General features: G+C 36.5%; 1 protein-coding gene across 1 annotated transcript; it reads left to right on the top strand.

Moving 5' to 3' along the window:
- The first annotated feature begins 1,216 nt into the window (after nt 1-1,216).
- SLC30A9 (solute carrier family 30 member 9) lies at nt 1,217-27,587 on the top strand. The gene is given in 19 exon segments (XM_042871109.1): nt 1,217-1,731; nt 1,733-1,938; nt 3,551-3,727; nt 6,802-6,864; nt 7,808-7,907; nt 8,602-8,694; nt 9,083-9,165; nt 10,343-10,401; nt 11,437-11,504; nt 12,380-12,482; nt 14,321-14,376; nt 15,628-15,763; nt 16,120-16,159; nt 16,587-16,658; nt 17,133-17,240; nt 18,550-18,715; nt 20,594-20,723; nt 22,907-23,020; nt 24,456-27,587. Coding segments are annotated over 19 exon segments (2,334 nt in total). The 3' UTR covers nt 24,501-27,587.

Raw genomic sequence — 27,587 nt, 5'->3', positions numbered from 1 at the left:
TTTTTTTCTTAAAATAGATTGATTTCATGAGGCAAGGGCCTGAATTAGCTTAATGAATAACCATTATTCATTGTGGAACATTAGGGTGCAGTTCTGACCATAGAAATATTGCCATTCAGGGAGAAACAGTATCTCACTGGATCACTATGGCTGTACATAGCCTTTTGTCACAGGCAAATTCACTACTAGTGATTGACAACTAACGACTGTGATGTTATGTCTAAGGATTCAGGACTCTGACTTGAGATGCTGTGGGCACACACCATGAGACACAGTGATTTGTCAGTGACTGCTCAGTGCACCCAGCTCCTCCACACTGAGAAGGTCGCCACTGATGTTTTGGTGGTTCTTTGCCTCATTCTGCAGGTGTAAGCATTATCAGCAAAGGTTCATGCAGAGCCCTTGCTCATGTAAATCCTGTCTGACCACCAGCCCAGTAACATCTGTGACTTGGTCTGTGCTGTTCCAGTGATGTTATTTTCCTTCCTGTTTCATATTTACAACAAAAGCAGACAAGGCAAATTCAGTTGAATTAAAAAATGTGACGTTATTCAGTGATGATATTCAATTTGGTTTTGGAAAGTAAATGATAACCTAACAAAAAAGATTTTTAGAAATAATGCAACAGTTGGCACCTTTTCTATAGAGCATAGTGTGGACCCTTTAGGATTTCTAGTATTTCTGCCTTCAGGATTTCTAGTATTTCTACCTATATTTTTTTTTCAGGTATCTCTTGGGGGGAAAAATGAGAACTTTAACCTCATGATTTTATATATATATATTTAAATTACTGTTTACTTTTTAAAATCCCATGCTGAAACACCAAGGGGCCAGCAAAACATCCATCAGGTGAATGTTACGGCCCTATTAAAATCAGATCGCATCTTTATGACTTCCCAACTTGCAGTACTTTAGTATTTAACTCCAGTGCTGTCCATCTGTTGGTTAATGACACGGCATCTGCTGCAGTGCTCCTCATTCACCTGGCACAGCCGTGATAGGACTATGGGGAGAGAGATGTTGGTTTAATCATTTCACACAGCATTTCACTCCCATCTGCCTCCACTGGGCATACAGACACACTTACACTGGCGCTGCTAATCAGTGTATGACTGTTAAAGACGTTACGTGCCGGTAAACCTTGTTGGAAAATCTCATCGGGTATGTTAAAGACTGGCACCGCAGTCATTTTCCTAAGTGATCAAACGCTTGGTGGATGATCAGACACATTAATTATCCGCGTTCCCTGCCAACCGAGCTTCTGGTGCATTCCCACGCTCCTCACAGCGCACAAACAAATCCGGGGGAGAGATTACCTAAGTTATCCTGGAAAGCTTCAAGTTGCCAACGCGCTTTTTATAACAGCGTGCAAGGCGCCGTCGTGGCACCGCCTGCGCCGAGGCAGATCAGGCGCGGCGCTGGGGGCGCAGCACTGGTGGTGTCACGCCGGGAGGCCGGCAGCGGGGCACTCACCGCCCGCCGGCGGAGAAAGGAGGAGACGTTACTACATCCCGACTGGCGCCTCAGCCCGAGCCCCGGGCCGCGCCTACCTGCGGAAGCCGCCACCTGTGGGAGAACCGGCGAAAAGCGACGGCTGTCACCCGCGCGCGGCGCATGCGCGGCGGTCGTTCGGGAGCGGCCCGTGAGTCAGCGGAGGCCGCCGGGCGCTCCCCGGGCTCGGCGCACATCCGGGTGCCGCGGCGCCGCCCACCGCCGGCTACCGCCCGCGGTCGGGGGGGTGCCGCGCCGCCGGGCCGGGCTTCTCCGATGCGCGTCGCCGCCCGTTCGGTGGCCGCTGGCGTGCGGCGGGGAGCGGCCGCGCTCCGTCCGAGGTCGCCGCCATGATGCCGGCCCTGTCGGCCCCGCGGCGGGGCTGCCGCAGCCTGTACCGGCTGTACGTGCGGTGCCAGGCGGCCCCGCTGCGCCGCGCCTGCCACGGTGAGTGCTCGGCCTGTCCGGGAGCGCGGCGTGACCCTGCGTGGGGCTGGGGGTCGAAAGAGAGCGAGGTCGGGTGCTGCTGAGGCAGGGCTGGGGCTGCGGCCGGCCCTGGGGCTTTACAGTAAGGTGTGCCCGGAGTGCTGCTGTGTTCGCTGGGACGGAACGTGACAAACGTGCGTATCCCAGCGCTTCGTCGGCCTCCCGCAAAAACGTAGCGCGTGGTTTGTTTACCGTCATTTCATGAGCTAAAGCTCAGACTAACAAGGCCATATTAGTCTGTAAACCAAGGCCAGGCCTTCCCTTTGGGCCGCAGATTCTGCAAGGTTGAAATTCTTAGCAGCTTTCATACTGTTACTTAGGACTGTATTGCAACACAGGCCTTCTTCTGTAGCGGCTGTGTCAGCGAACCGTTTCGGAATGGTGTGTGCATACAGCAAAGAAGGCTACCATCCAAACGTACCAACCAGAAGGCTACCATCTAAACGTACCAGTTTCTGAGCAATCCTGTTTCATAGGAGCATAGGGAGCGGCACTGCCTGCGTTATGTCACGTATTTGCTGCAGTCTTCTAAAAGCTGTTATCAGTAAGGTCACTGAGTTTCATTTCCTGGGCTTTTGTAGGCTTTTGTACACTTGCAACATCTAAGAGAGAATGAGAGCTTATTTGACAATTTTGGTATTTTTTTCTGCAAGGTTCAAGTCAGTGCACACACGCATGGTCAAGTGTGTGCTATAGAGGGTAAAAGTAAGAGTGAAGTTGTTGGTACTTTTATGGAATACACGGTTCTATGAAATGGTCATTGTATTGCAAGGTGTATTATTCATGCATGGTTGATCGTACTTTGCACGACCTGATTTACCAGCACTGCTTGACTATTTTCGTTCTGTGAAATTATTTATTGCTTTGATGCATTTTTTCCACAGGAACCCTGTGCCCTTTCTGCTGCCTTAGTCAATCTGTTGATAATGCAGGCAGCCTGAAGGCTGCCCACCAGCGTGGCTTCTTATTGGCTTTTTGCATGTTTGTATTGTAATTTGTCTGTTGCAAATACTGTGGAATTGAAGATTTTTTTTCGCTAAGGCTTTTTATAAAACATAATATGCTTTTGCAGGTAATTTCATTAGCATGTTGCTCTTCAGTTGAGCTATGTAACACGTTAATTGGTAATGTACAGTTTATACAGAGCGTGTACACAGTGATAGCACTGGCTAATAGTTTTGTAGTGGTCTGCCTTTGTTCATTTACTATTACTGGTGCTTTTTTTCTTCATTTGTTTGTTAAGACTTTGAAGCAGTATGGCTGGAACCAGGACTTAATGCATCAGTGAGCCATTCTTCTATAGTAACTTTGTATCTGTGTCCCAGCTTCATCTAGAGGTATTTGCCAGAGCATATAGGGAAAAACAAACAAGTATTTAACTGGAATTTAAAAGCGGTGTTGAAGAGGGGTGAGGAAATTGTGGTGTTCTTCTGTTTTATGAATCCTAAGCGTTAGTAAAATAAGCACAAATCAGTACTTCTAAGCTAATTTTCCATAGCCTATGTTGGTATATCCGGACCATTTTCCTTTAAAAATTGTTGTCTGAAACATCATTTTCTCCTCCCTCTGTCAGGATGGCAAGCTTCAATGAAAAGTGGGAGCCTGTTTTGTGCTTTGCCATGCAATCGTCTGCCTGTGCAGCTGATGAGTCAAGTCAGAGTTTATACCTCCAATGGTCAGAAAAAAGATCTCGGATCAGAAGATAGAAATGTATCTACCCCTGAAGATGCTGTGCGCAAAGCTGGAACAGGTAGTACTGGGTTGAAATAAAAAACATTTATATAAATGGGGAAAAAAAAAATTGTGTGTAAAAACTGATTCTTTTTATTCCACTGTGATACTAGAGCTGCAGAATTCTAGTATGTGTTTCTTCTGGGAATCTATATAGAAGTTTCAAATATGTAAATGGTAAGGAATGCTGAAATTTACTCCTTTATCCTTGCAGTATTTAAAGGATTTAGGTTCAGAGTAATCAAAATTAAAATGTGGATATCAGCAGGGATTGGGTAACAAATGGAATATATGAATTTTCTTTGGCCGCTTTGCGTGTTTGTTTTTTTTCTGTACTATTGCAGGCTTGCTGTGTGAAATGGTCTAGTAATGCAGATTGGGTGATTGTAAATATTGCACACTGGGACTTCACCAGATCAGGGCATAGGTGATTGGTGAAAGAAGGCTGAGCTGTTTCATATGTTAAAGCTCTCTGATCTTGCAGTTGTCACACCTGCAGCGTTCACATTAAACACTTGATGTAACAGACATACCTTGACCCTGCTTACTTTTTAGTCTTGTGCTAGTTAGGTACTTGAGAAATTCATCAAAGTCTTGTGCTTTCTCTGCCATAGCATCACGTATGTCATGTTAGCAGGTATTAGTTCTTATTTTAGTAACTTGTAAATTCCTGGAGCTTTGCAGTGGTCTTGAAAAGCTAGTAAGCGTAGTCTGCTAAGAGTATTATTTTTCTAATGCTTGGAACTACAGAAGTAGGTCTTAGATGCTGTTCTAAGTGTAACAATTAGATATTGTTTCCAAAGTTTGTAATCAAATTTTAGAATAGGATAATACTTCTCCCATTTATGTTTCTTGGAATATCTTGATCTGAAGGATGAAAATCTTGCTAAAACATCTGCTGAAATACAGGAAAATGTTGTAGAGTCAGTGATAGTTGTTGGTGTCTTCTGGGTTCTTAATATGCAGCTACTGGTGTTCTTGGAAGTTGGACATGTGGAATTTAGTCCAGCGCTATTGCTTTTGTGATTGCTGTGAACTTATGTAATTGGTGACTGTTGTCCAAACGAGTGTCCTGTCCCTCTGACTGTGCTGACATTAATGATGTTCAGGCTGGTTTTGTGTACAATTAGTTGCTCTCTTGTTCTGTGGGGGTTCAGGTTGATCGATGAGCTGATCCTGCACATTGTCTCTGCATGATCTGGAGGAGACATTGCTCTTGGTGGTAGCATGGCCTTAAATCCTCCTGAGCCTCAGGGTAGCTGCGCCATATGGCCACTGTAAGACTCACCTGTTGCTGAGGGTGAGTGCACGTGAAACCGCCCCATAGAGATATTATGCCCATGTTTTGCTTTGAAGTTCACTTTGGAATGCATATTGTTACAGTCACATTTCATATAGGGAGTGTTTTCTGGGGCCTAGAGGAGGGAACTTCATTCTGCATTATGGTTATGTTGCCACTATTTGTTTTAAAAGTAGCATTACTTTTTGATACAATTCTCCAAAGATAGTGTTCTGTATATAACAGTTGCCATAATTTTCCAGTAACTTAGATGTTTGCCAAATAATGGATCTTTCATTGGCCTCAGTTTCTTAATCAGTAAAGTTGTGAATTGCTTTTTCTGTTAATAGGATATGTAAAATAAAAAAAGAGAATGTATTCATCTTGAAAGTACTGCCATCTTCAAGCTCTGCTTGCTTGCAAAACAGTCAAAGTGAAGTATTTGATGTATATTTTTTAATTGATCTACTGTGGTTTTTTTTTCCAGTCTCTAGGCCAAGGCTGTGAAGTGTAAGAGGGTAACTGATGCGATCTCTGTGCTTGAGTATAAATTATTATTTTTCCCCTGGAATTTTATGAATCTGCCTATTGTTAGTGCTGGTAGGATGTGTTTAATGAGGTAAACACTTTCATGCAGAGTTACTAAAATTCTCGTGGATAGCTGCCATACTTCTATTCAGTTTCTTGTAAGCAATCTTAGCTGAAGCTTATAATAATTATTAATTTGTCAGCTGCCTGCTGTTTTAAACCAGATAGGAATAGAAATGAAAGCACTTTTGCTTTTGTTTTCAAGTCAAGCAATAACTAATAGAGTTGTCTGTTCTAAGAATACTATTTGTTTATGGTCCAACATTGTTTGTTATGTAATAAGACTGGTTTCCTAAATTTCTGTTTTCCTTACTCATAATTTACTAAGTATAATAGCATTAGTCGTTAGTTGCTAGTAAGGCAATAAGTAACTGTCTGATGAAAAGACAGTTTTGTAGTCTAAACTTTAATAATATCTGACCTCTGCATAATTTGAGTATCACATCAAGATAGGAGTATCTCATTGCTTCAAGGTATCAGAATCATCAGATTATTTTTCTGAAAGCTATTTCAAGATGTATGAGATAAAGATGCAGTATTTTTGTAAATTTTTATGTAGTACTTCAAATTTCTTCTTAAAAATTTCACTTAAATTACTGGAATTTATTAATTTCCATGTCATAAGATTCACTTCACAGTATTGCAAATTATATTTTATTGTTTTCTTCTAGAGTCATCACTTCAAACTTCTGAAAGAGCTAAAATACTCGGTGGTAATATAACTCCAATTTGTGACACCAAAGTTGTGGCCTTTAGTTTAAATATTATTTAGTTTAAATAGCAAGGGTTTTTTGCAAGTTCAAAGTTTCGGTCCCTTAAAATTTGACTGCACGTTAATCAGCAGTTTTAAGCTGTATCGAAGTTGTGCTTAGTAGTCTAAAGTTTTGTATTAAAATCGCCCCAAACTGTAAGTACACTCTTAAAATATTTTTAAAAAATCAAGATATATTCTGCTATATGTTACATGTTTGTGCTCTTTTTCAAGCTGGTAAGAGTTTACTGATCAGTACTATGTTAAATGTCTTTTGTTTTATTGAATGTTTTGCTATTCATGCTTCGTGTTTTGAGAGTTTTAAATGTTGAAAGTCCAGGATTTTTTACAAATTATCATTATGGAGAGCAATGTTAAGCTATGTTCTTATGTTGAACAAACTATTATACAAAAAAAAAAAGAAGACTCTAGTTGTTTCCACATTTGCAGTGAGCTTTATTTTTTTATTTTACAGGACGAGATACTGGCAATACAGATCAAAAGCAGACTTTCCTTAAAGAGCCCATCCAAGTGAAAGGTAAAGAAATACTTCATGTATTGTAACTTTACTGCTGTCAACTAGTGGTCAAAAAAAAGATGTCTGTGGGGTAGCTGTCTTCTCTTCAGTTACATTAAAACTGGTGTGAATAACATTTTAAAAATACTTGTATATCAGATTTGTTTGCTACCCAGTTGTTTGAAAATGACTCCTGAAAAAGTAGAGCACAGGAGTATTACTTCTAATTCTTCTCTTGTCTATAAATTTTTTTTTTTTTTTTTTTTTTTTTTTAAATTACTGATTTCAAGCTAATGAACTTGTCAGGGAAAAAAATGAACTTTTCTCACCTGTTATGACAGTCTGTCCTCCTTGTATCTTTTTAGGCATGTCCATTCACCATTTCAGATTTAGTGCAGCTGAGCCGAATGCTTGAAATACTTGATCTTCCCCAAGTCCTTATTCTAAGTCTTCCTCCTTTCCTTCTTATTGCTGAGTTAATCTAATCAGTGTGGTTTCTAAATATATCTTGACCACATGAACTGCCTAATCTGAGTTCCGTCGTGTTCTGATTTCTGCTGGTAGTAAAATAGTCTTTTGTCTTTACGTTGTTTAAAAACATAACTGGATAAAATAAAGGCATATCTTTCTTTCATCATTTTAATTTGTCGTGCTTGCTTTCACTCTATCTGTATTTTAACTTTTTATTATGTTGTTGTGAGTTATGCTATCAGCTCCTGGAAACGAACTTGTTTAAAACAGAAATTTCTCTTTAAACTCCTTCAAATTAAGTATTTCTGCAGAGAAGCTAACTGAGAACACAAATTCTATCCACATTCCTTCCTGTCTTTTCCAAGTTAAAAACAAACAAACAAACAAAGAACCACCCACAAGTGGATCTCCTCTTAGAGGTATCACAATTTGATATCAAATTGAATTGCATTTTGCAATTTCTGCTTCAGTCTTATCTCTTTTTGTTTTTAAGTGAAAGCAGTCCTCAAAAAAAGAGAGTACGGACCAAAATATACACAGAACAACTTCATTACTGGAGTCAGAGCAATTAATGAGTTTTGTCTCAAATCCAGGTAAGGTGGGTTTGGGTTGAAATTTAAATAGTGAATACTTTGGCATCAAGAAGTAATAATGAATTATTCTAGAGTGACTCAGCACAGCAACTTTTTCTGAGCATTTTTGCAGTGTATATAGTGCTAAGTGGCTAATGTTAGCTCTTGTTTACTTACCATTGCAGTGCATTAGGAATCTGAACTTAGTTTGCATGTCTCTGTAATGGTTACCTAAATTAATTTACTTGTATTTATATGACCCTAAAGTTGGCTGAGGAGTGTCCACCTGTAGAGCAGCTAATCACTGAAAACTTCATGTTGTGTGAGGTCTGTAATTTGATGTAAAATATAATCTGCTTCACTGCAGCCTAACTCCAAATGTAATGCCTCCTATTCGTTTCCAAGGAAATTACAACAGATACAAAGAACAGAATTACGTTGTTTGATAGAGGAAATTCTCAGCTACAAAATACTATTTTTTCAGCATAATATTTCTAAATGGTGGTCACTAAGCTGTGAACACTCTTATACAGCACTTGTATACAGTCAGTTACGTGCAGATCATTCATTGGAAACGTTTTATTACTTTGTCTTCGATGTATTGTATTTTCATAGTGTGACTACATAATCTGGACTTTTGACTGTGAAAATGCACTCAGATCAAAATTTAGGCTTAAAATAATACAACCTTCACTAAACTGTCTGCTTTCCTCAGTGATTTGGATCAACTGCGGAAAATCAAACGACGAAGCCCCCATGATGACATTGAGACTTTCACTGTGTACCTGAGATCGGATGTGGAGGCAAAGTAAGAGAATTTTTGTAAAGGAAATGTTTGGCTCATTTAAAATGGATTGTATGAGAGAGAGCTTTTAAAAGTGTGAAAGGGTGACAATATTTTCCATTTTCTATTTGAATTACATTTTATTTCTTAATTTTTGTAGCTGTAACTGAGTTCATGGATGCTATGTTTCATGTGTTCAATGGTGAAATTCTTCTCCCCTGCTGCCTCTCTCCCAGTTTTTTGTTCTGCAAAGTAATACACAACTTCTTGTCAGAGGGAATGATGTGATTTTCTGTTTTTAGGAAAGTCATTTGTAACGTAGTTAAACTAAAAAGCAGTTACAGGTCTGCTGTTGCATTGAGTGTTACTTGCACAAGTAGAACCATTGTTAAAAAGCTTCTATTCTGCGTAGGTCTCTTGAAGTTTGGGGTAGTCCAGAGGCTCTTGCTAGAGAGAGAAAACGACGCAAAGAAGCAGAGATCAAGTACAGAGAAAGTAAGTATAGAGTTTTCAAATTAATTTAAGTAAACAACAAAGTATGATTGGAAATCCACTAGATGGTCAATGTATTTGTTATTTCGTTGAGAATGTACAAATTTGGACAATTACCAAGTAAGATTTTATGGAATATTGTTAGTGCAACTCATTACTATCTAAATGGTAATATTCTGTTACTATCTTATAGTTTATTAATCATGTGGTATAACAAGAACGTATATTCAGTTGAAATCTGTTGTCATACTTTGTTTCTAGGGGGGAGTTTTCATTTCTGGATGATAAAAAAGGTTTGGGATTTTTCTTACTGACAGTATTCCAAAGATGTAAAACTCATCTGAATCTTTAAATTGAATCTTTATTTTTCTTCTGAAATAACTTCAATGCCCTTCTGCTTCAGAACGGGTAAAAATATACTAAAATAATCTTTTTCCTTAAAGTTATTGTTGTATTGGTATTATCAATTGCAGCTACAGTTAAATCAATATAGCTTGTAATGGATTTGGATCCATCTGGTCAGTTAAATCTCACAAGAGGTAATACCTCTTCAAAGTACTTACTCCTGTTATACACTTTAAAATCAGTTTTTTTTTTTTTAATATATTTTTATTGTTGAAACAATTTTGCCTCTGGAGTATAGCATTGTTTACTTTGAAGTTAACACACCACATTAGTGAGTGGGAAAAAATACAGAAGTTAAGAGTCATGCAATGAAGCACCCTCTCTTCTCCCCTTTTGTGGCAAAAAGGATTGGGAGTGTAGAACCCCTGGATTCAGTTATGGAGTGTTGGCATTTATTTTTTGTTTGTTTTGGAGGGTTTTTTTTGTTTTGTTTTTTAACATAAAGGCAAAGGAAGGAAAGCAAAAACTGTATTTTGAGTTCTTCTTTCTGTATGTGATCCTTTGTTGGTGGAAATGGTGACAACGTATGGGATCGTAGCAGATTTTATTCGGCGTTTTGTGTAAGGTCATAATATTTATTTCTGATTAACAATACTGGGAGCAGTTTTTCACAAACAAAAATCCCTTTAGGAGATGTTAATTGGATAAGACTATCTAGTTTTTATTAGAACTCAGCTGCTATATGGAGAGGGGGAAGGAGCAAATCCACACAACCTTAAATTCCCAAAACATCTAATAACTAGAAAGTACTCATGGTAACAATTTTGTGCTGCAGATTTATTTAGAAACCAAAGGCTATTGAAGGAATACAGGGAGTTCTTTGGAAATACTAAGGTAAGTGTTGTTTTAATGTTTTTCACTAGAAAAATATCATGGGATGTACTATGACAGTTTTTAAAGGGGAAAAAGGTTGTGAAACAGTTTCATAAACTAAATATTATTGTAAGTGTAAGTTTTTCTTTCTTTTTTGTCAGTTGCCTTCTTGGTAACACAGTTGTGTTTGTTTGGATTTTACCTACATCATTGAGTGTCCAACATTTTGGCTTGCCTGCTCCTCACTGAGCAAACCACAAGTGTCTCAGGCCTTATATAAAATGTTCCATAGTTAATGTATATAAGTAATGAAACTTTTTTTGTGTGTATTTTTATTAAAACTTAAAAAACAGAGAGCATAAAAAACATAAAACTAGTGGGATATTTGACCCTGTTTTTGTGAAAGTAATGTCTGGTTTGATGGAAGTGGTTGCAAACCTTAGTGTGCTCTTATGGTCTTCATCAGAGATTTTGGTTGGAATATGACTCTTCCTGCGCTTCATCCCTGATGATAATTGTTCACAAATGCAAAATGCATGTATTGTTAAAAAGTGGGCTGTGAGTTGGATGTGTTTGGCCTATGGTCTATAAATGTGTAGTATAGTAAATATGCTGTTAATCTGAGAAAATGCAATGGGCTTCTTAAGGGAAAAAAGCCATCACACCAGTTCTTGCATTACTCTTGGCTTCCTCTTTGCTTAGGCAGATGTTTTCCCTAGATCCAGGTACTCCATCATGGTAGACTGATTTCTTCACTTTCCTGCTGAACAGCTGGCTCTGCTGTTATGGTTGCAGTGGCCCCTGGTGGAGACTGGAGGCTCTGTTGGCTGTTTATCTTTTTTATAGCCCTCTATTTGTAGTAATGTGTAAGACCTCACTGCAGCTCAGTGAACATTCAGTAGTAAATTAATAGTCTTCAAGGCCTGCAGTTTCACTTTTTGAGGACTAAGATGTAATTGAGTAATTTGTTCAGCAGATACTTTCAGAGATCCTCTTCAAGATTTGTCTGCTTTGTTTTAGTAACTTATTTTAATATTCACTTATTTCTTTTTACAGCCACGCTCCAGTGCATCAGCTATGTTTTTCAAGGGACCAGGGAAAGTGGTAATGGTAGCTATTTGCATGTAAGTTTAAAAAGGAAAAGTTCTGTTTATGCGAAGATGAAAAACATTGGTTTTTATTATCCTGGAAAGGGGAACATTCTGTGTGCTGAAGATACCTTTGTCTCTGTAACTGGAGTTAATAGACTTGTTTATTTCTTGTTGGTGAGAAAGACGTTCAGTAAATACATTCATCAATGTGTGGAGATAAGACAGAAAGTATCTCTCTGATCAGAGAAGAGCAGATTTTTTTTGAAGATGATTAAGTGATTTATTAAAGCTAAAACCAACATTGTGAAGGGCATGCAGAGGCAGATGTTTAAAGTTGTTCGTCCTTGTTCCCTTGTGAAAGGAAGCTTTTGTTTTAAGGATCATTTCAGGTACATTTTAAAGATCTTTCATATGACAACAGCAAGTGACACCATTTTCTCTTTCTGCTGTTACTCAGTACTGTGTCTTAAAAGTCTGAGTGCAAGAAAATGGTGCTGATAATCCAGTTTTAAAGGAAATGAACATAGAGAGTGTCTGGCATCATACATGAAAATATGTGAAGTTTTCCTAAGTGTGGCTTAATGGTGGCTACCGTTCATATCTCATAAGACCTGTACATCTGTAAAATATATATTTAAAATGAATTATTTCTTTACTAAGACATTGTTAATACAAAGGAGCAAAGTGGAAACTTATGCAAAGATACTTGTTTAGCTATTTTAGTTTTCTTTTGAAATGACATGCCTTTTTGCCTCAAGAATTTTAGTTGATTGAATGTCCTTCCTGGACATTCCTCTAGTAAGTGGGAAGTGGGATTGCATGATTGTACACTGCTTCTGGTTTTGCTGAAAATGTTAAAGACCAAATATTCAGATGTTTTTTAGCTTATTTCTTCTCTTCATTTTCAGAAATGGGTTGAATTTTTTCTTTAAGCTACTTGCTTGGGTTTACACGGGTTCTGCAAGTATGTTTTCAGAAGCTATACATTCTTTAGCAGACACATGCAACCAGGTGAGGTTTTTTTTTCATGCTGCTTCAGTTAGTATTTGTAATTATTTTTTTTTAAGAACAAAAGTAACAAAAGTAAATACTTACTTTTATCATCCTGGAAAGCAGTTATTCAGTGTACTAGTTAGTATTTAGTCTAAAGGCCATTTGAAGTCGTCTTAGTTTTTATTTGACTAGTCAGTTACATCCGAGAGGACGTGTTTTTTGTGTTCTTCTCAGTGATTAAATACATTTTGATTTAAATCATTCAGATTACAAAGCCTGCCCAGGGTGTCACAGGCTATGCATGTACACATGCAGGAGGAGCACGATGTACTCTTCACTGCATATGAGTCATAAATAAGTGCATTTTTAGTTTTCTGGAGGCAAGGGGGAGTATCACATAAAACATACTGTTACTGTGTATAGTTCTTACCAAATTGTAGGCTGATGAAGGCACATTTTGTCAGAAATGCTGGTTACTTCAGAAACATTGCAAAACCCAGGGCTCTTCCTGCTGTTCTGCAGTCTGAGTGCAGTGTTGTTGCTACTCTGTTGCACGTTCGCTTGTCAAATACAGTGATTGCTGCAGGCTTATCTGGCTGCTCTCCTATTCTTTAACGTCTGTAATTTGGCAGAGAGTTCATAAACCAGCAGTGGAGTAATTGACCAAGTCAATAAGACCAAGAGCCCTTATTTGCAGAGTCTAGAAAGTTATCTCTGATTATAAATAAAAACCCATTTTAATATTTGGGCTAGTGTTTATGCTCTGATAATTCTGTTTGTAGTATATATATATTATTTTACCTCTCCCGTGATTACTTTCAGCCTTCTAAGCTGTTACTTTTTTCATATGATTCATCATTCCTATTTCAGTTGCTACTTACGTTCTCTTCAGATAACAGGATGAAAGTACACTGACAAAGTTTATACAGGTTAAAATGTTAGTCACAGATTGTCCTGGGACTTATTCCTCATCTTGTTTGTCACTATGCGTATGCATAATGTAACCAGTCTTACCTTTTGGAAGCAGAATCAGAACCAAATACCTGAATCTTAATGTATGTGATCACCCCTCTCTGCCTTGATCCCTGCGCATCCTGGACAAGAATGATATATTGATCATCTTAATTTTTATTGCATGCATGTCCTCATACTTCAGCAGTTAAATTTTAATCTCTGTTAATGTAAGAATGAGACAAGTCAGAATGTGAATTCTGAAAGTTTATTTAGAAGTAAGTTGAAAGAGGAGTTACAATAATTAGAACTGTATTCATCTAGTTAATGTGTCGTCAGTGAGACATGAAACAAAGCTGGTGTACAAAGAATACCTCTTTATTATTTTATCTGAATGTTAAGTAGAAAAACGTTTCCTGTCAGGTATGGAAATAGAAAGATAGAGTTTGCTTAGTCATTGCTTGGTAAAATAATGCTGAGAATTATGAAATTATTGCTTTAAAATTATATTCCATTGCCATAGTCTCTGTATAATTCCTCTTCAAAAGAGATCTATTTAAGTGGTTTTGTTTCCTGAAAAACCGTGCTTCTTCACGTTGAAGCAGAATGACAACACTTGTGATTACATGTGGTGTTCACTTCAGGTTACAATTCTAAAATCTCTTACAGTTATAATTAACAATATTTTGTGGGGAGGAAAGAGGTTGCATTTGATTAACAGTTACTAAAGGTTATGTTCCAGTTCTAATAAAACACGAAGAACAAAAACATATGCAAATCAGCATATTACATTTGCTTTTATTTCTTTGTCAAGTTCACATGAAACAGAATATTACTAATTGTCATGGTTTTGTGCTAATATTTTCTTCAATTAATGTATTTTTTTAAAATTTTGTCTTAAATAGGCGTTGCTAGCTTTGGGCATCAGTCAGTCTGCAAGGACACCTGACCCTAGTCATCCGTAAGCTTTTGGAGTAAATAATGGTTTCAATAATCATATGTAGGAGTAAGATCAGCTTTGTGCAGTTTTTATTCTTTTTATATGTGCCATTTTTATATCACTTCTGAAATGCTTGTTATTTTTAACATGAGGAAAAAATAAAAGCAAACAGATTTCTGCCAAACTGCGGGAGTTCTAGCTTCAGTGGCTTGATACATATTATATTTAATGCTTTTTGTTGGGTTATGTGTTTTGATGTGCACTGTTTTAATTGGCTTTATTCCTTTTAAGCTGTTCTGAACTCTTCGGCCTCTACCAGTGGTTAGATCTGTTGTTTTTACATATTACACTAACATTAACATTTAAAATACAAACAACAACAACAAAAAAAAACACCCAAGCCCCAACAGAGTGTTTTCTGTTTTTTTGCAAGCGCACTTGTATTTCAAGAAGAGGTGTTTGACTCAAATTACTGTTTGCTCTTAGCTAAGTAACAGGTTTTAGTGGTACATTCTTACCTTTCTTCATGAACATCTGAAGCTACCATCTCCATGATTGGTTTCTTGGTCTTTGCATGCTTTACAGTTTACATATTTGAGCAAGTCAGTTTTAATTGTAAACAATTTTAATATATGTCTATATATATATTTTAATATATGTTTAATATATGTCTCATTTACGTAATAGCTTCAGTTTTTCACCATTAAGAGCTTCAAGTAATTTGAAGAAATTTAATCTTAAGTAACTTACTGGAAAGAGATGCCAAGAATGTTTCAGCAATCACATTTTTCCGTGTTGGTGTTATGCACTGCTATTTAAATGTCACTGAGAGATGTACTGTTTGCAGTAGCAGTTAATATAAGGAATAAAGGCACACTGTGATATTGCATTGCCTCTTCCCTCTGCTCATAAAGACTGCAAGCTTTAAAGGTTTCTGAAATAAAAGTGTCAAAGTTTTCTTCCCTTTTCATTAGCATTAAAAAAATGTGTAGACTAACTGCCTATAAGGTTAGAGGTTTTTGTTTAGAAGTAACATTTCAATATAATGTAAAAGTGACATGATTTTTTTTACAGTAGTTAGAAAAAAAACAGTCTCTAAGACCTAGTACAGCTAGTATAGTTTGTTATAAAGGAATTAGATAAATATATATGCTTGATGTCTTAGTATGTACTTGATAATGTTTTTTGTGTGGTCACAGAGAAAGCTTGTAGATGTGTTTGCAGAGATGTGGTAACTTATTTTCCTAAATCACTTTCTTTCTTTATCTCTAGGTATGGTTTCACAAACATGCGCTATATTGCCTCCCTGATTAGTGGGGTGGGCATTTTCATGATGGGTGCAGGACTTTCTTGGTATCATGGGATCATGGGTTTACTCCACCCTCATCCTATAGAATCTCTACTCTGGGTAAGCTAATCTTGTTTTCTTATTATATCTGTACATGGTACTGCTGACTTAATAGGAAGTAATGGCACCCTCTGAAATTCACTTCTTGAGTCATTTTGAATCCCAGCACACTTAACTGAAACCATCCTTAATGACCATGTTTTGAGGTTTTGCCTCCCGGGATCCTTTTCTATTTTACAATATATTGTTTATTTCAAGTACTGTTGGTTGCAAGATCACTTCTGTTTTTCTGTTTATGAACAACTATGTGGCAAGGTGTCTAATGACATTTTGGAATGCAGCTTTAGGGTAGTCTGTGGTGAAAAGATCAATAGACAGTAACTGAGATTTCTTTTTTTTGTCCCCACCCCATACAGGCATACTGCATTTTGGCAGGGTCATTGGTATCTGAAGGAGGTATGTAGCGCCAAGCAGTATTTCTATTAGAATAATGTCTGACGCTATATTCTGAGTAATTGCTTATACACAGTCCTTACTTACACAGCAGTAAAGTTTTGAACTCTGTTGGTGACAGCTGTGCTAAACAAAAGAAATGGAAAACTTTGCTTATCTATTTGTAATAAGAAGTTGAAAAATGCATCATTTGAAAGTATATCTAAATGCCTTTTTGGTATTTAACTATGCATGTAGATTAACTGATGATTTGTACGGGGAGGCGTGTGTAGAAAAGGATACTTTCTGCATTGTCAGACAATCAATAAATAGTCAGATTTCTTTCTTGATGATCTGTTGTGATGATATGAAGAAGAGTCCCCCCCTTTTCAAAATGAACACATTTTTTTTGCCTCAAATTTTTTCAGCAGCTACTTTGGTCTTGTTTCAGCTACCCTTCTTGTTGCTATAAATGAAATCCGCAGGAGCGCTCGAGCCAAGGGTCTGTCATTTTATCAATATGGTATGTGTCCTTGTAGCAGTAAGGTATGTGATTATTTAAAACAGAATCTATTTGTTGCCATTTGCATATAGAAATAATTTTGTTCCTTCACTGCCAATTTACCCCTGCTTTATTGGTTTGTTTTCTATTCTAGTAAGAAGGACATTTTACAAATTAGATGATAACCTGTTGATTTAAGTTGCAGTACTTAAATACTCTTACTGAAGTACTTTTTTTTTTTTTTTTAAATAAATTCTGCTGTACACTTTTGAAATGTTCAGGAGAAACTTCCACAATTGCTTCCATGATATGCACTGGGTTTGTTCTCTTTATTTGTGAATGCTTTGTGAAAGCATATAGAATTCACAGTTTACGACTATTTAGTTAAGGAATCTTTTTGTCTATTTTGATGTGTTAATATTGTTCATAGAGTACTATGCAGAATGCTGTAAACCTAAGATTTCCAAAGCAGTCTAATTTTTTTTATGTATGCAGTTGTGCAGAGTCGTGATCCAAGTACCAATGTGGTGTTACTGGAAGATGCTGCAGCAGTTCTGAGCGTGGCTGTAGCTGCTACGTGCATGGGTCTGACTTCTTTAACAGGTAAAATTCTGCCTCAAATTGAGGCAAACTGAGTATGAATTTCTTCCTGTTAATTATATGAACACAGAGTATTTGGCTTGCGTTGATTGACTTAAATACAGCTCTACTCTTCTCTGGTCCCTGAACTTATGTGGGCTTTCAGAAATTTGTGCTGGTTTCCAGTAATTTGAGTTAAAAGTATTTAAAAAAATAAAAAATTAAGTCTGCTTTTCCCTATGTTTGTTATTAAAGGGATTAGGCTTGAAAAAGTACGTGTCCACGAATGGATCTAACTTTCTTTTGAGCTGTTTTTGTGGACAAGCTAAGATATTTTAGAAATATGCTCGTTATAGTCATATATTTAAATTACATATTCTACATAATTAGCGCTTCTGTAATCAGTGGTATTCAGCTGCATGTGCGTGTTGGGGTGGGATTTAAGGAAGCAGTTCTTTCCTTCCTTTTGATATGTAATGGTGTTAGTATTATATTCTGATTTTAATAAGTGTTCTCGAGCAATGTGGCAGACCCAAATCATGCATGATCTGTATAGCAACTGGTTCAAAATCTGTCTTTGCACAGTTAAAATGTACTGAGGGAATGTTATTTATTTGCCCCTTTTAAAGGTTTTGACTTTTTAAAATAATTGTTTAAAAAATGTACAGCAATTTTGTGTGTGTGGCTTTTAACGAATAAGTTGCAAGTTCAAATTTGTTATGGAGAAGTCATTTTTTTTTTTTTTTTAATTCCAACTCTAGCTTCCTTTGTAAATTTCAAACACAATAATGTTTCCACCAATTTGAATACATTTAATATCCATTATATAAATACTGTGTTCCAGAAATGGTTAATACTTGAAAATATTTGAGTTGATAGGAAAGATCATGTAGGAAATCTGCTTTGTTTTCCATCAAAATTATATCTATATAATTAACTTCATAAAGCATTCTGCTTCACTGATAAAAGAACAAAGATGTTTGGTTGTGCTGTTGCATATGTTTAAATGTATAAACTTAAATCTGCACCCAGAAACCCAAATTCTGCACCCAGAAACCCAAAACTGAACAGCATGCTCATTTATCAGTATTGCAGTAGAAAGGAATATATGATATTTTCTATTTGGGAGAAAGGAGGGATTTGAGGCTTTATCTTAACGATAACTTTTTTCTTCTAGCTTCCTCTTGTTGATTGGTAGTAAAGAATTGCTAATCCCCAAAACAAAACAAAAAAGCACACCCGAACAAACTGAGAGCTCCTTTCAGTGGGAAATCTGAATTACCTGATACGTTTTAGAAATGTACCATAAACTAATTTGAGATGTGTTGTTTAGGAAACCCATACTATGACAGCGTGGGGTCTCTTGGCGTTGGAACTTTGCTAGGAACTGTGTCAGCATTTCTGATCTACACTAACACTGAAGCCCTGCTGGGACGGTCTATTCAACCTGAACAACTGCAGCGACTTACTGAGTTACTGGAAAGTGATCCTGTAGTAAGGTGAGAATCCTTGCAACTCAAAAATTCTACTGAGCAGCAAAAGCAGGAAAATAACGTTATGGGAAAAATCATTAGAGCACTTAAGAAGAGTCTTCTGGTTTTAAGGTGCGATCTTCTGTATTGAGATTTTAGAATGTTAGTTGTTACTGACTTCTGTGCTAAAAATTTAGTAAGTGAATGCTTCTACCTCCCAGATGTTCCACAGCTGAAAGGAAACTGCATGTGTGTAACAACAGCTACATTAATTCCCAGAATTTCCACATGACTTAATTGAGAAGGCTGTGACAAATTTAGAAGTAGCTTCAAATACATGAAATACTAGCACAGAAATGATGCTGCCATGTTGCTTTTATAGCTTATCAGGCTTAACTGTTTTAATTCTGTGTTACCGTTAATATTCAGTGTCTGGAGCTCAGTAGCAGCTGCCACTGTAGTGCTGCAGTAATGTTATGGTATAATAGATTCTGCACGTTAGATGCTTACAGAATGAACGTGATGCTAATTTCTCTTTCTTTGGAGATTTGCAATTGGAAATAGCAAACTTAGAGCTCATTGTAATTCAGAAATCTTGAATAAATGCTTTTTAAGGAGCTATTTTGGATTTCTTCAACCCTATTAGCCTTAATTTAGAAGCAAAACACTTCTGGTTTTCTTATTGATCTTTAGTTGTGAATATGCTTCTGAGTAAATCAGCTACAATATTTTAGGGTATTTATTTATTTATTTGTAGTCAGTTCCAAGGTCTGAAGGAAAACAAACAAAAAAAGACCGTTCATTTCTTTCAGCTATTCCTGTGTTTAAGTCCTGCATTGTCAGGAATGCTTCAGAAATGTCTGAACAAATTTCAAAAATTTGAATGTTCTGCAATTCATATTCAATCCGTATTTTAGTCTGCTTTTTTCTGGCCTGGATGGAAAAATGTGGAAACTTAATATGCAGTGACAATTTTAATTTCTACTTGTGTTAAGGATAAAGTAAGTTTTCGTTAATCTAACTAAGGACATAAAGGTAATAGAGTTTCATTATTATTATTTTAAAGTATTGAACTGCTGAAGTGAACTACAGTGTGTCTCGATCTGAAGTTTATTTGTATCCTATCCCTGAAAATTATAGGGCTTTTTGGTTATTGCTTCTATTTGTGCATCATGGAACTTACTTAACAAACTTGAGTAAAGCTATACAATAAAAAATCAGAAGGATTCAGTTGTCCAAAATATTGCAACATTTATCTTGAAGCATCTTTTAAGGACCTCTGAATAAATAAATATTGTCACCAGTTACAAAAACAGCTGTACTGTGATTAGTCATGATCAGTTATTCAGTATGATCAAAAATGAGTTCCAGACACAACATCCAGTACTTTTTCTTGTGTTAAATGTAGCTTGGAATTGAAAATTCTCCAAATCACACCCTTACAAATTGTGCATTTAGCTAGGAAAGGGCATTTCTGTAATTGCAGTGAGTCCTTCCAGTAACTAGTGTGACAAATCAGCTCATTGTTCCTTACCTCAGAATTGAGGGTACTTAAAGATTTTTAAGTAGCTGCGCGTATGTTTTTTTGAATTCCAAAATAATTTATGTTTTAGAGTGGAAGAAAGCACAAAACCTTCCGTGTGGTATCAAATAAGTTGTACTTAAAAGCTAACAGGTTATTTTAAAATTCTTTCTCAAATACTACAAATGTAGTTCTGAGTCTACCATGCTTCTTGCAGTCTGCCTTTTGTTGTAGCCATCCCTTTAATAGGTGGGGATGCTTGTGTTGGCGTAGCAGGTACCTGTGGGAGTGATCTAACTAGTTAAATGTAAACCAGTATTTAATGGAAGTGCGTGATGACAACATGATTTCAGTAATTTCAAATTTAAAAATTATGGTTTCAGAGCAATTCACGATGTTAAAGCCACAGACATGGGAATGAGCAAAGTGAGATTCAAGGCAGAAGTAGACTTTGATGGACGGGTTGTTACACGTTCTTACCTGGAAAAACAGGACATTGAACAGCTGCTACAAGTATGTTTAAACAAAGTGATTTTGTTACTTCCAGCATTTGATTTTGCTTTGCAGCTTCAAGTATACTTAAAAATTTTTCAAGTAGATGAGACATTGAAATGACTTCTTCATTTTGAAGGTTTGCAGATGTCTTTACTTTGTGTTAGTGTATCTGTATGCAGAATTGTAATAACGTGCTGCTGAGATAGACCCATTTCCGGGCTTAGCAGGGCTTGAGTAAAAAGGAAGGCAAATTTTTAAATCAACTTAGAAAAATGCAGATCTGTCTAAAATCATTCTGGTGAGAATGCAGCTCATCAAATAAATGTTTTTTTTTTAAATTACAACAACTTCAGGCAACGCTAGAAGGCTGTCACCTAAGCAAAAGCATGCTTTTTGGTACAGGTATTTGCCTTGGGTGCTAAAGATGCAATGGCTGTATTTCAGGCTAGACTTGAATATGGATTGTTTGCATGATGTGATTCAGCATTTTGACAGCATTCGCATTCATCAATTAACCATCCTTGATGTCTCTGATTCTAGAGTAGTTCAGAGAAGCTTTTTTAAATCCCTCCCTTCAGTATTGAAATGCAAAACCCCACTGAGTTAGGGTTAATTTTGCATAGTAAAGCTATGAAGTCTGTAGTAAAGAATAATCTATCTAAACTATAGGGAGAATTTTAAGTAGGCAAAATCTTCTGCTGACACATCTATTTTCACAAGTAACTATTATATGCATTTACTTGTATAGCTATCAGATTCTTCTCTGCTGTCCTTTCAAAATGAAAGTTTGAGGTCTGCATTGTATGTGTGTCCATTAAAGATGACTTAGCAGCTCTCTGAGTTTGTGTGTAATTACTGCATATCTTTAAGCCATTAGTCCGTGTCTCAAGTTTTAAAACATACTGCTCTTTAATAACAGTAAAAGTATATGTGTGTGTATGTATAGAGAGAGAGCAATAAGGGATCTGTTCATGTATTGGATTTCAATTTAATATACTTTTTGGAAGGAAGAGAGCTATCAGATTTGTGCAACAGGGAACACAGGCTTGCTTGATTTTTATATTGCCAAGTCTGAGTTGGTTTGTTTTGCTCTTACGGCTGTTCAGTAGCACCCTTGTGTCAGCTGTGAAAACATCATTAAAGGATAGCCACTTTCAGTAGGACTCAGTCATCCACAATCAAGGGCAGACATGATGCTTGCCTTTTTGTCTGTGTTTCTTTGAATTATTAGCTTATCCTGTAATGGTATCAACACTGCTTATTCTGAAGTAGTAAAATTTATCAGTTGAAGTGCTGTCACTCAGGTTAATCTCACTTCTTTTGCTTGTTAGACTTGCCCGTGTGATAGTTCAACATCAGTGGGATTGGGGGATATTTTTTAAGCTTGTTCTGGTACGTTATTAGTCTCTTCTGTCCCATTACTCTAAAACTGAAGACAAAGCTGTTGTTTTGTAGTTGTATACAGATGATGAACTGGCTCTTTTACTGAGTCTTACAAATCACCTACTTGTCCTATACGGCAGCTGTATCGTCCATTCTATGGCTGAGATACTAGAGGACAAATGGCTTCTGGTCAGCTTGGTTCTTGGGTGTAAGACCTCTGAGGAAATCAAGGAGTGTAACATCCTGTCTTCCTTAACCTTATTGTTTCAGTTTGTTATACACTTGATCTCCTGGTCTTAGTTCTTGTCAGCTGTCTTTGAGTTTCTTTTTCATATTATTGAGGAGCATTACTTACAGCAGCTTTCACAGCAATTGTTGTGGGATTGAAGATCAGTTGGTAATGTGACTCCCAGGCTAAGCAGTGCATGCATAAGCAGGAATGCATGAAAATAATGAAAAAATACAGTATCATTCTCTGCCAGAAAGTGATACCCCAGAAGCTTCCAGAAAATGAATGAAATTTTCTAGGCTTAGTTTGCAAATAAAGGAGGAAAAGAAAACTATATGTCAAATGGAGATGTAATGATGAGCCAGCTATTTGCATCAAATAGATATACTTCTGTGCCTTTGATATGTCAGTAGGTGATGTTTTGAAAGGAAATAGCAAAGGCACACACTTTTTTTTTTTTTTTTAATTTTTATTTTTTTAGCATTTTCATTCCTATTGAATACATCAGAACCCTCTGCAGGGTTATTTCTAACACTGTCACCACCCCCCCCACCTTTTACTTAACCTCTTGAATTTGATTTCTTGCAAGGAAATTCAGCAAGTGAAGACCCTAGAAGAATTAGAAGCGTTCATGCTTAAGCATGGTGAGAATATCATTGACACACTGGGAGCTGAAGTAGACAGACTTGAGAAGGACCTAAAGGTAAAATTTAGCTGTTTAGTACAGAATGTATATTCTGATGTATTTCAAACAGTATCACTGCTTATACTTCTTGGGATTGTGTACGTAAATACAAGAGGAAAAGAGGTGGTTGATTTTAATGCCAACTCTCTTGCTGTAGTTTCACTGAATTCTGCACAGCAGCAAACCTGTGCTTTGTTTTGCATTTGGCTCAGTTTTATTTATAGCACACAGCTTTCAGAAAGTGAGACCTGTGCCCCTTTAAATGCTAGAGTATTCTCATAATGTCAGGTTATTTACAGGCAGTGAATTTTGTTTTGGTTGTAAAGAAGGAAATTTCAATTTTTTATTTTTAATCTGATGCTTAGTGTTCTGTTGAAACTGATATAGCTGTGTGGTGAGAGCTCTGATTACTCAACTTATTCTGCTCATGTTGAAACTGAACAGTATTTACTGCTCTTACAGCCCTGTCATAACTTTCTTATCATTACATCTCTTTTTTTTTATTCTAAGATTTAAGTATATTTTGGTTAATGCAACAAATTGTTGCCATTTTTAAGTTTCTACTTATTTTGTGGTTGTTAATTTTACCTTTTCTGGCACAAATATAGAGCTGCATGCATACTCATGGCCAGACATATTCATTAGTGTTATGGCCATCTTTCCCCTTAATCTGGAGGTTCTGCTCGAGAGCATATCTATCTTTGTCTATCATTTTTGATTAATATTCTAGTTTTAGTTTATATCCTAAGAGTGGTGCTGTTTATAAATCAAAATATTTTGGGGATGCAATTGCATCAGCAGATCAAGTTCTTCATGGCTTTTAAGGCGTGGCAGGCTCACGACTAATTGTTTTATTAACATGAATACTGGGATTTGGTATAGTTGGGGATTTCAAATTCACATGGCTTTGAAGTTGGTGACTCTCAGTGTACCTGTCGTGGATTGTAATACATCCATGTAATGATGTACAATCCATGTAATGAAACACAATATTGGAAAATGCATATGTCTAAATAGAAACAGCATTTTGAGTCAAGTAGCTTTGATGACATATGACAAATTATTTCAGCAATTATCCATTGTTCTGCAAATTACTTGTCATATGTAAGTATATTGCTTTAAGTATGTTTTATTTGGGCGATTTTTTATGTAAAAACAAATTGCCTTTTAAGTATTGTAATTGCTCTTTCATACCTTATAAAGCGTGAGCTAATTCAGCTGTGAAGTTTAAAAGTATTTATCAAATAAAAGGATGACCTAGTCTTCAGAATAGCTCCTGGTAATGATTATATTTGTTGAACCTATTCCTCGATTGAAAATCATTGATGTTACCAGAAAAAGGAATTTGTTATCCAGTTGCCAGCATCATACTAGAAATCTGTTATTTGTATCTAGGTGTGAAAATGTTGAATATTTTCAATAAAAATGTAATTTTAATTTATTTTATTTTCAGCAACGAAATCCTGATGTTCGTCATGTGGATTTGGAGATACTGTAAGCTCAGCAGAAGAAATCTTTAAGTTGATAGCAATTTGGGAAGAAGTCATGTAAATGGCTGAAAAGCTTCTGAAATTACAGTGACCTCAGCAGCATACCTCGCTTTGGTTTGCAGGCTTCCCGGACTGTTAGCTTCTTAGACTGCTTCTTTTTCTGGAAAAGCATTAGACTTGCAGTCAAAAAGTTCCATGACAAATCCACTTGAAAAGCTGCTTGACTTAAATTCTGCTGGAGAATCTGTCTATTTACTGCAATTCAGAACTTCAGACTTGAAGTTTAGATAGGCAAACGTAACTGCCTGAAAACATGCAGCACACTTAGTTTTTCCATTTGTGTCCCTTTGCAGTCAGTTTGCACTTCCTTAGTTTCTTTCAAGATATCATTAAAGGTTCTTGGGAGATATTAAGATTAGCTACGATGAGTTTGTTCCAGTGGAACCTGCCAACCTTAAACTAATAGTTATATTTCAGCTGTGTGATTGTTTCACAGTTTTTCTTTTCTATGAGATAAATTCCTTCAAACAGGCACTGGCCTGCTCTCAAGTACCGTGACCTGGAAACCTTTTTGCCACCGTTGTGATTACCAACAGCACTTCAGAAAAAAAAAAATAATCAGGTTTTTCTCCTTGGTGGAGTCAGCTGTATGTGGTCAGCCAGAGGATATTGGGTTACTGTGAAGAAAAAATGTAGAGGTTTCAGTGAATTTCCTCTGTTTAAATTCTGTTATTTTTTCCCCTACTTCTTCATTTTTTATTTTTATTTTTTGTAAATATCTTCAGATGTAATCTGGGAGACACTTATGGTAGTGTTTATTGAAAGTTACTTGGCATTTTTGGCTTTTTATACTTTCAATAAGCAGTATTGCCAAAAATGGTCATTGCTAGAAGATGTAAGAAATGTATTTGGAAGTAATAATAGTCAAAAGTGTATTAGAAATATTTATAATTAAACACGTGAATACTTTGTATTTTCTATTTATTTACTTGTAGGTATTTTCCATTATCTGAATTCTAAACTACATACTATGTGATTTTTTTTTTTTTTTTTTTTTTTAAGAATTGCCCATGCTTGTCTGAGAAAGAATTACATCAGTGGTCCTCAGCAGTCATGAGACAAGTGCCTAGACTTCATAACTTTGAAATCTGCAATTCTAGCAGTATACAAAATCAGCTTAAAGGCTTTCTGCAGTGGGCACCCAAGTCATACCAGATTCTTCAAGAACCAGTTGTTTAATAGAGGCTGTGATCATGCAAATTGAAATATTAGTGAAATAACTGTGTACGAATAACTGAGGAAAATCCTTTCTGCACTTTAAAATATTTCAGGAAACTGAGAATTCCTCATGAGTGAGAGGTGGGATTAAAAGCCTCCTACTGATTCTGTTACTGAGCAGTGACGGACTGAGAGGAGAGGTGCTGATAGGAAGCAGGTCCTTAAAAATCAATTTATTAAGATTAAGTTACAAGCATTGCAGTAAAGAATAATCATGGAAACCAGTAAGTCCAGATTTGACTAAAAGCTTTTAATTTTTTTCATATTAAATGCAATTTACCAGTGAATTAGAAGAATGTATAGTGGCATACCTTTCTGCAACTGAGAAGCACTTTGCTTGCTGGTCATTTTATGTAGAATAACATTCCAGAGCTTATTTAAAGATGAAGCTTCCCATACAGCAGTTGTGGGTAAAGGGTCTCTGTAGTATCTCTGTCCCATAATTCCTCTTCATCAGTGGCTTCTTCGTAGCATGTTAGCTTCTTATGGCTAATCCAGAAGACACCATTTACCTGTTTGCTCCTGTTGTAGCACCCATTAGTATATCGAAGCCTGATGATTTGAAATATGTTTTGTGAAAGATTTTAAAGGTAATTCTGCAAATGTACCGTATCAAGTAAATGCTACTTACTTTAGCACATTTTAAATCATTTACCTTTCTCCTCACTCTATGGTGTGAAGTTCATCTCAACTCATTATGCACTCTGCTGATGTTAGTCTTATTCATGAAGAGCACTGAAATCAGATAAATGCATAACCTCTTTCCTACTTCCTAGAATATCTCTCTGGATTTTGAATTTGAATAAACACTTAAATTGTTATTCCAGAAATGTTAAAAACCTGAAGAGGACTAAAACTGGGAAAATCATCTTTCTGTGGAGAGGTTATTGGAGGCAGTCAATGTGATGTAAATGATTTCTATGCTGGCATCACTGATGCCAGCAGGATAGAAATGTTACAGTGTGCCACTTTGTTATAGAAATTTCACTAAGTTAGTAAACATTACCTAAATACTGAAATATTCCAGTATCTTTTTAAAGAGCACGCATAAGCTTATGTTCTTATGGTACATCTGCTCCAACAGCTCGTAAAAATATTTTCTTATTCATCAGAGTGTAATTCATATCAGTTTTTAAACTGAATTCCTTTATGTGAGTCAGAAGCATAGCCACGTACACATCTTTTGTTTGCATTGCAAGAACCATTTGCAGGTCTTTCTGTCCCAGTTGTGTTATTGAATATATGAGCACAATGTGTTAAATTTAAGAACCTAGTAGATGATGGTCTGGTTAGATGATAGTTTGAGGATCTATTTCCATTTTTTAAAGCTGATCTGGATGGTGGTGTACTACAAAAATGCAGGGAAGTTCTGGCAGTTCCTTATGAGCTTATATATCTTGTAGTTGGGTGAAACCATTGATTCATTGAGCTTGCCAGATGGGAAACATAAGATAATTCCAAGTTGTTATGTTCATATATATATATAATGATTTGCAATCTGTTTTTGAAACTTTTGCTATTTTTACTACTTGAAGAAAACAAGTTTGAGGGATGTGGGTCCAGTGCTTAATTTCCTTTTGGCTTAGTGTGTTTTGGCTTGGTGGAAAATGTTTTATGAATGCATTTATATGATGGAATCCTCAGAATTGAAGAAAACTTGTGAAGTGTGGAGGAGCGGACTTCTTTTTCATCATCAGAAATACAACCACATGATGACTCTTTCGGATGGCTTTTAAGCAGTACTTTAGGAGTGGGGATTTAGCTTACAGCAAAGTTATATTCTAGGGTTTTTTTCAATAAATGTTTAGTCTTCTAAA

The sequence above is a fragment of the Lagopus leucura genome, unplaced genomic scaffold (genome assembly GCF_019238085.1).
Source record: "Lagopus leucura isolate 7727_CA_CO unplaced genomic scaffold, USGS_WTPT01 Super-Scaffold_100004, whole genome shotgun sequence".
NCBI classification, from domain to species: Eukaryota; Metazoa; Chordata; class Aves; order Galliformes; family Phasianidae; genus Lagopus; species Lagopus leucura.
The sequence above is the reverse complement of the archived record's forward strand: the minus strand, read 5'-3'. Positions and strand labels throughout refer to the sequence as shown.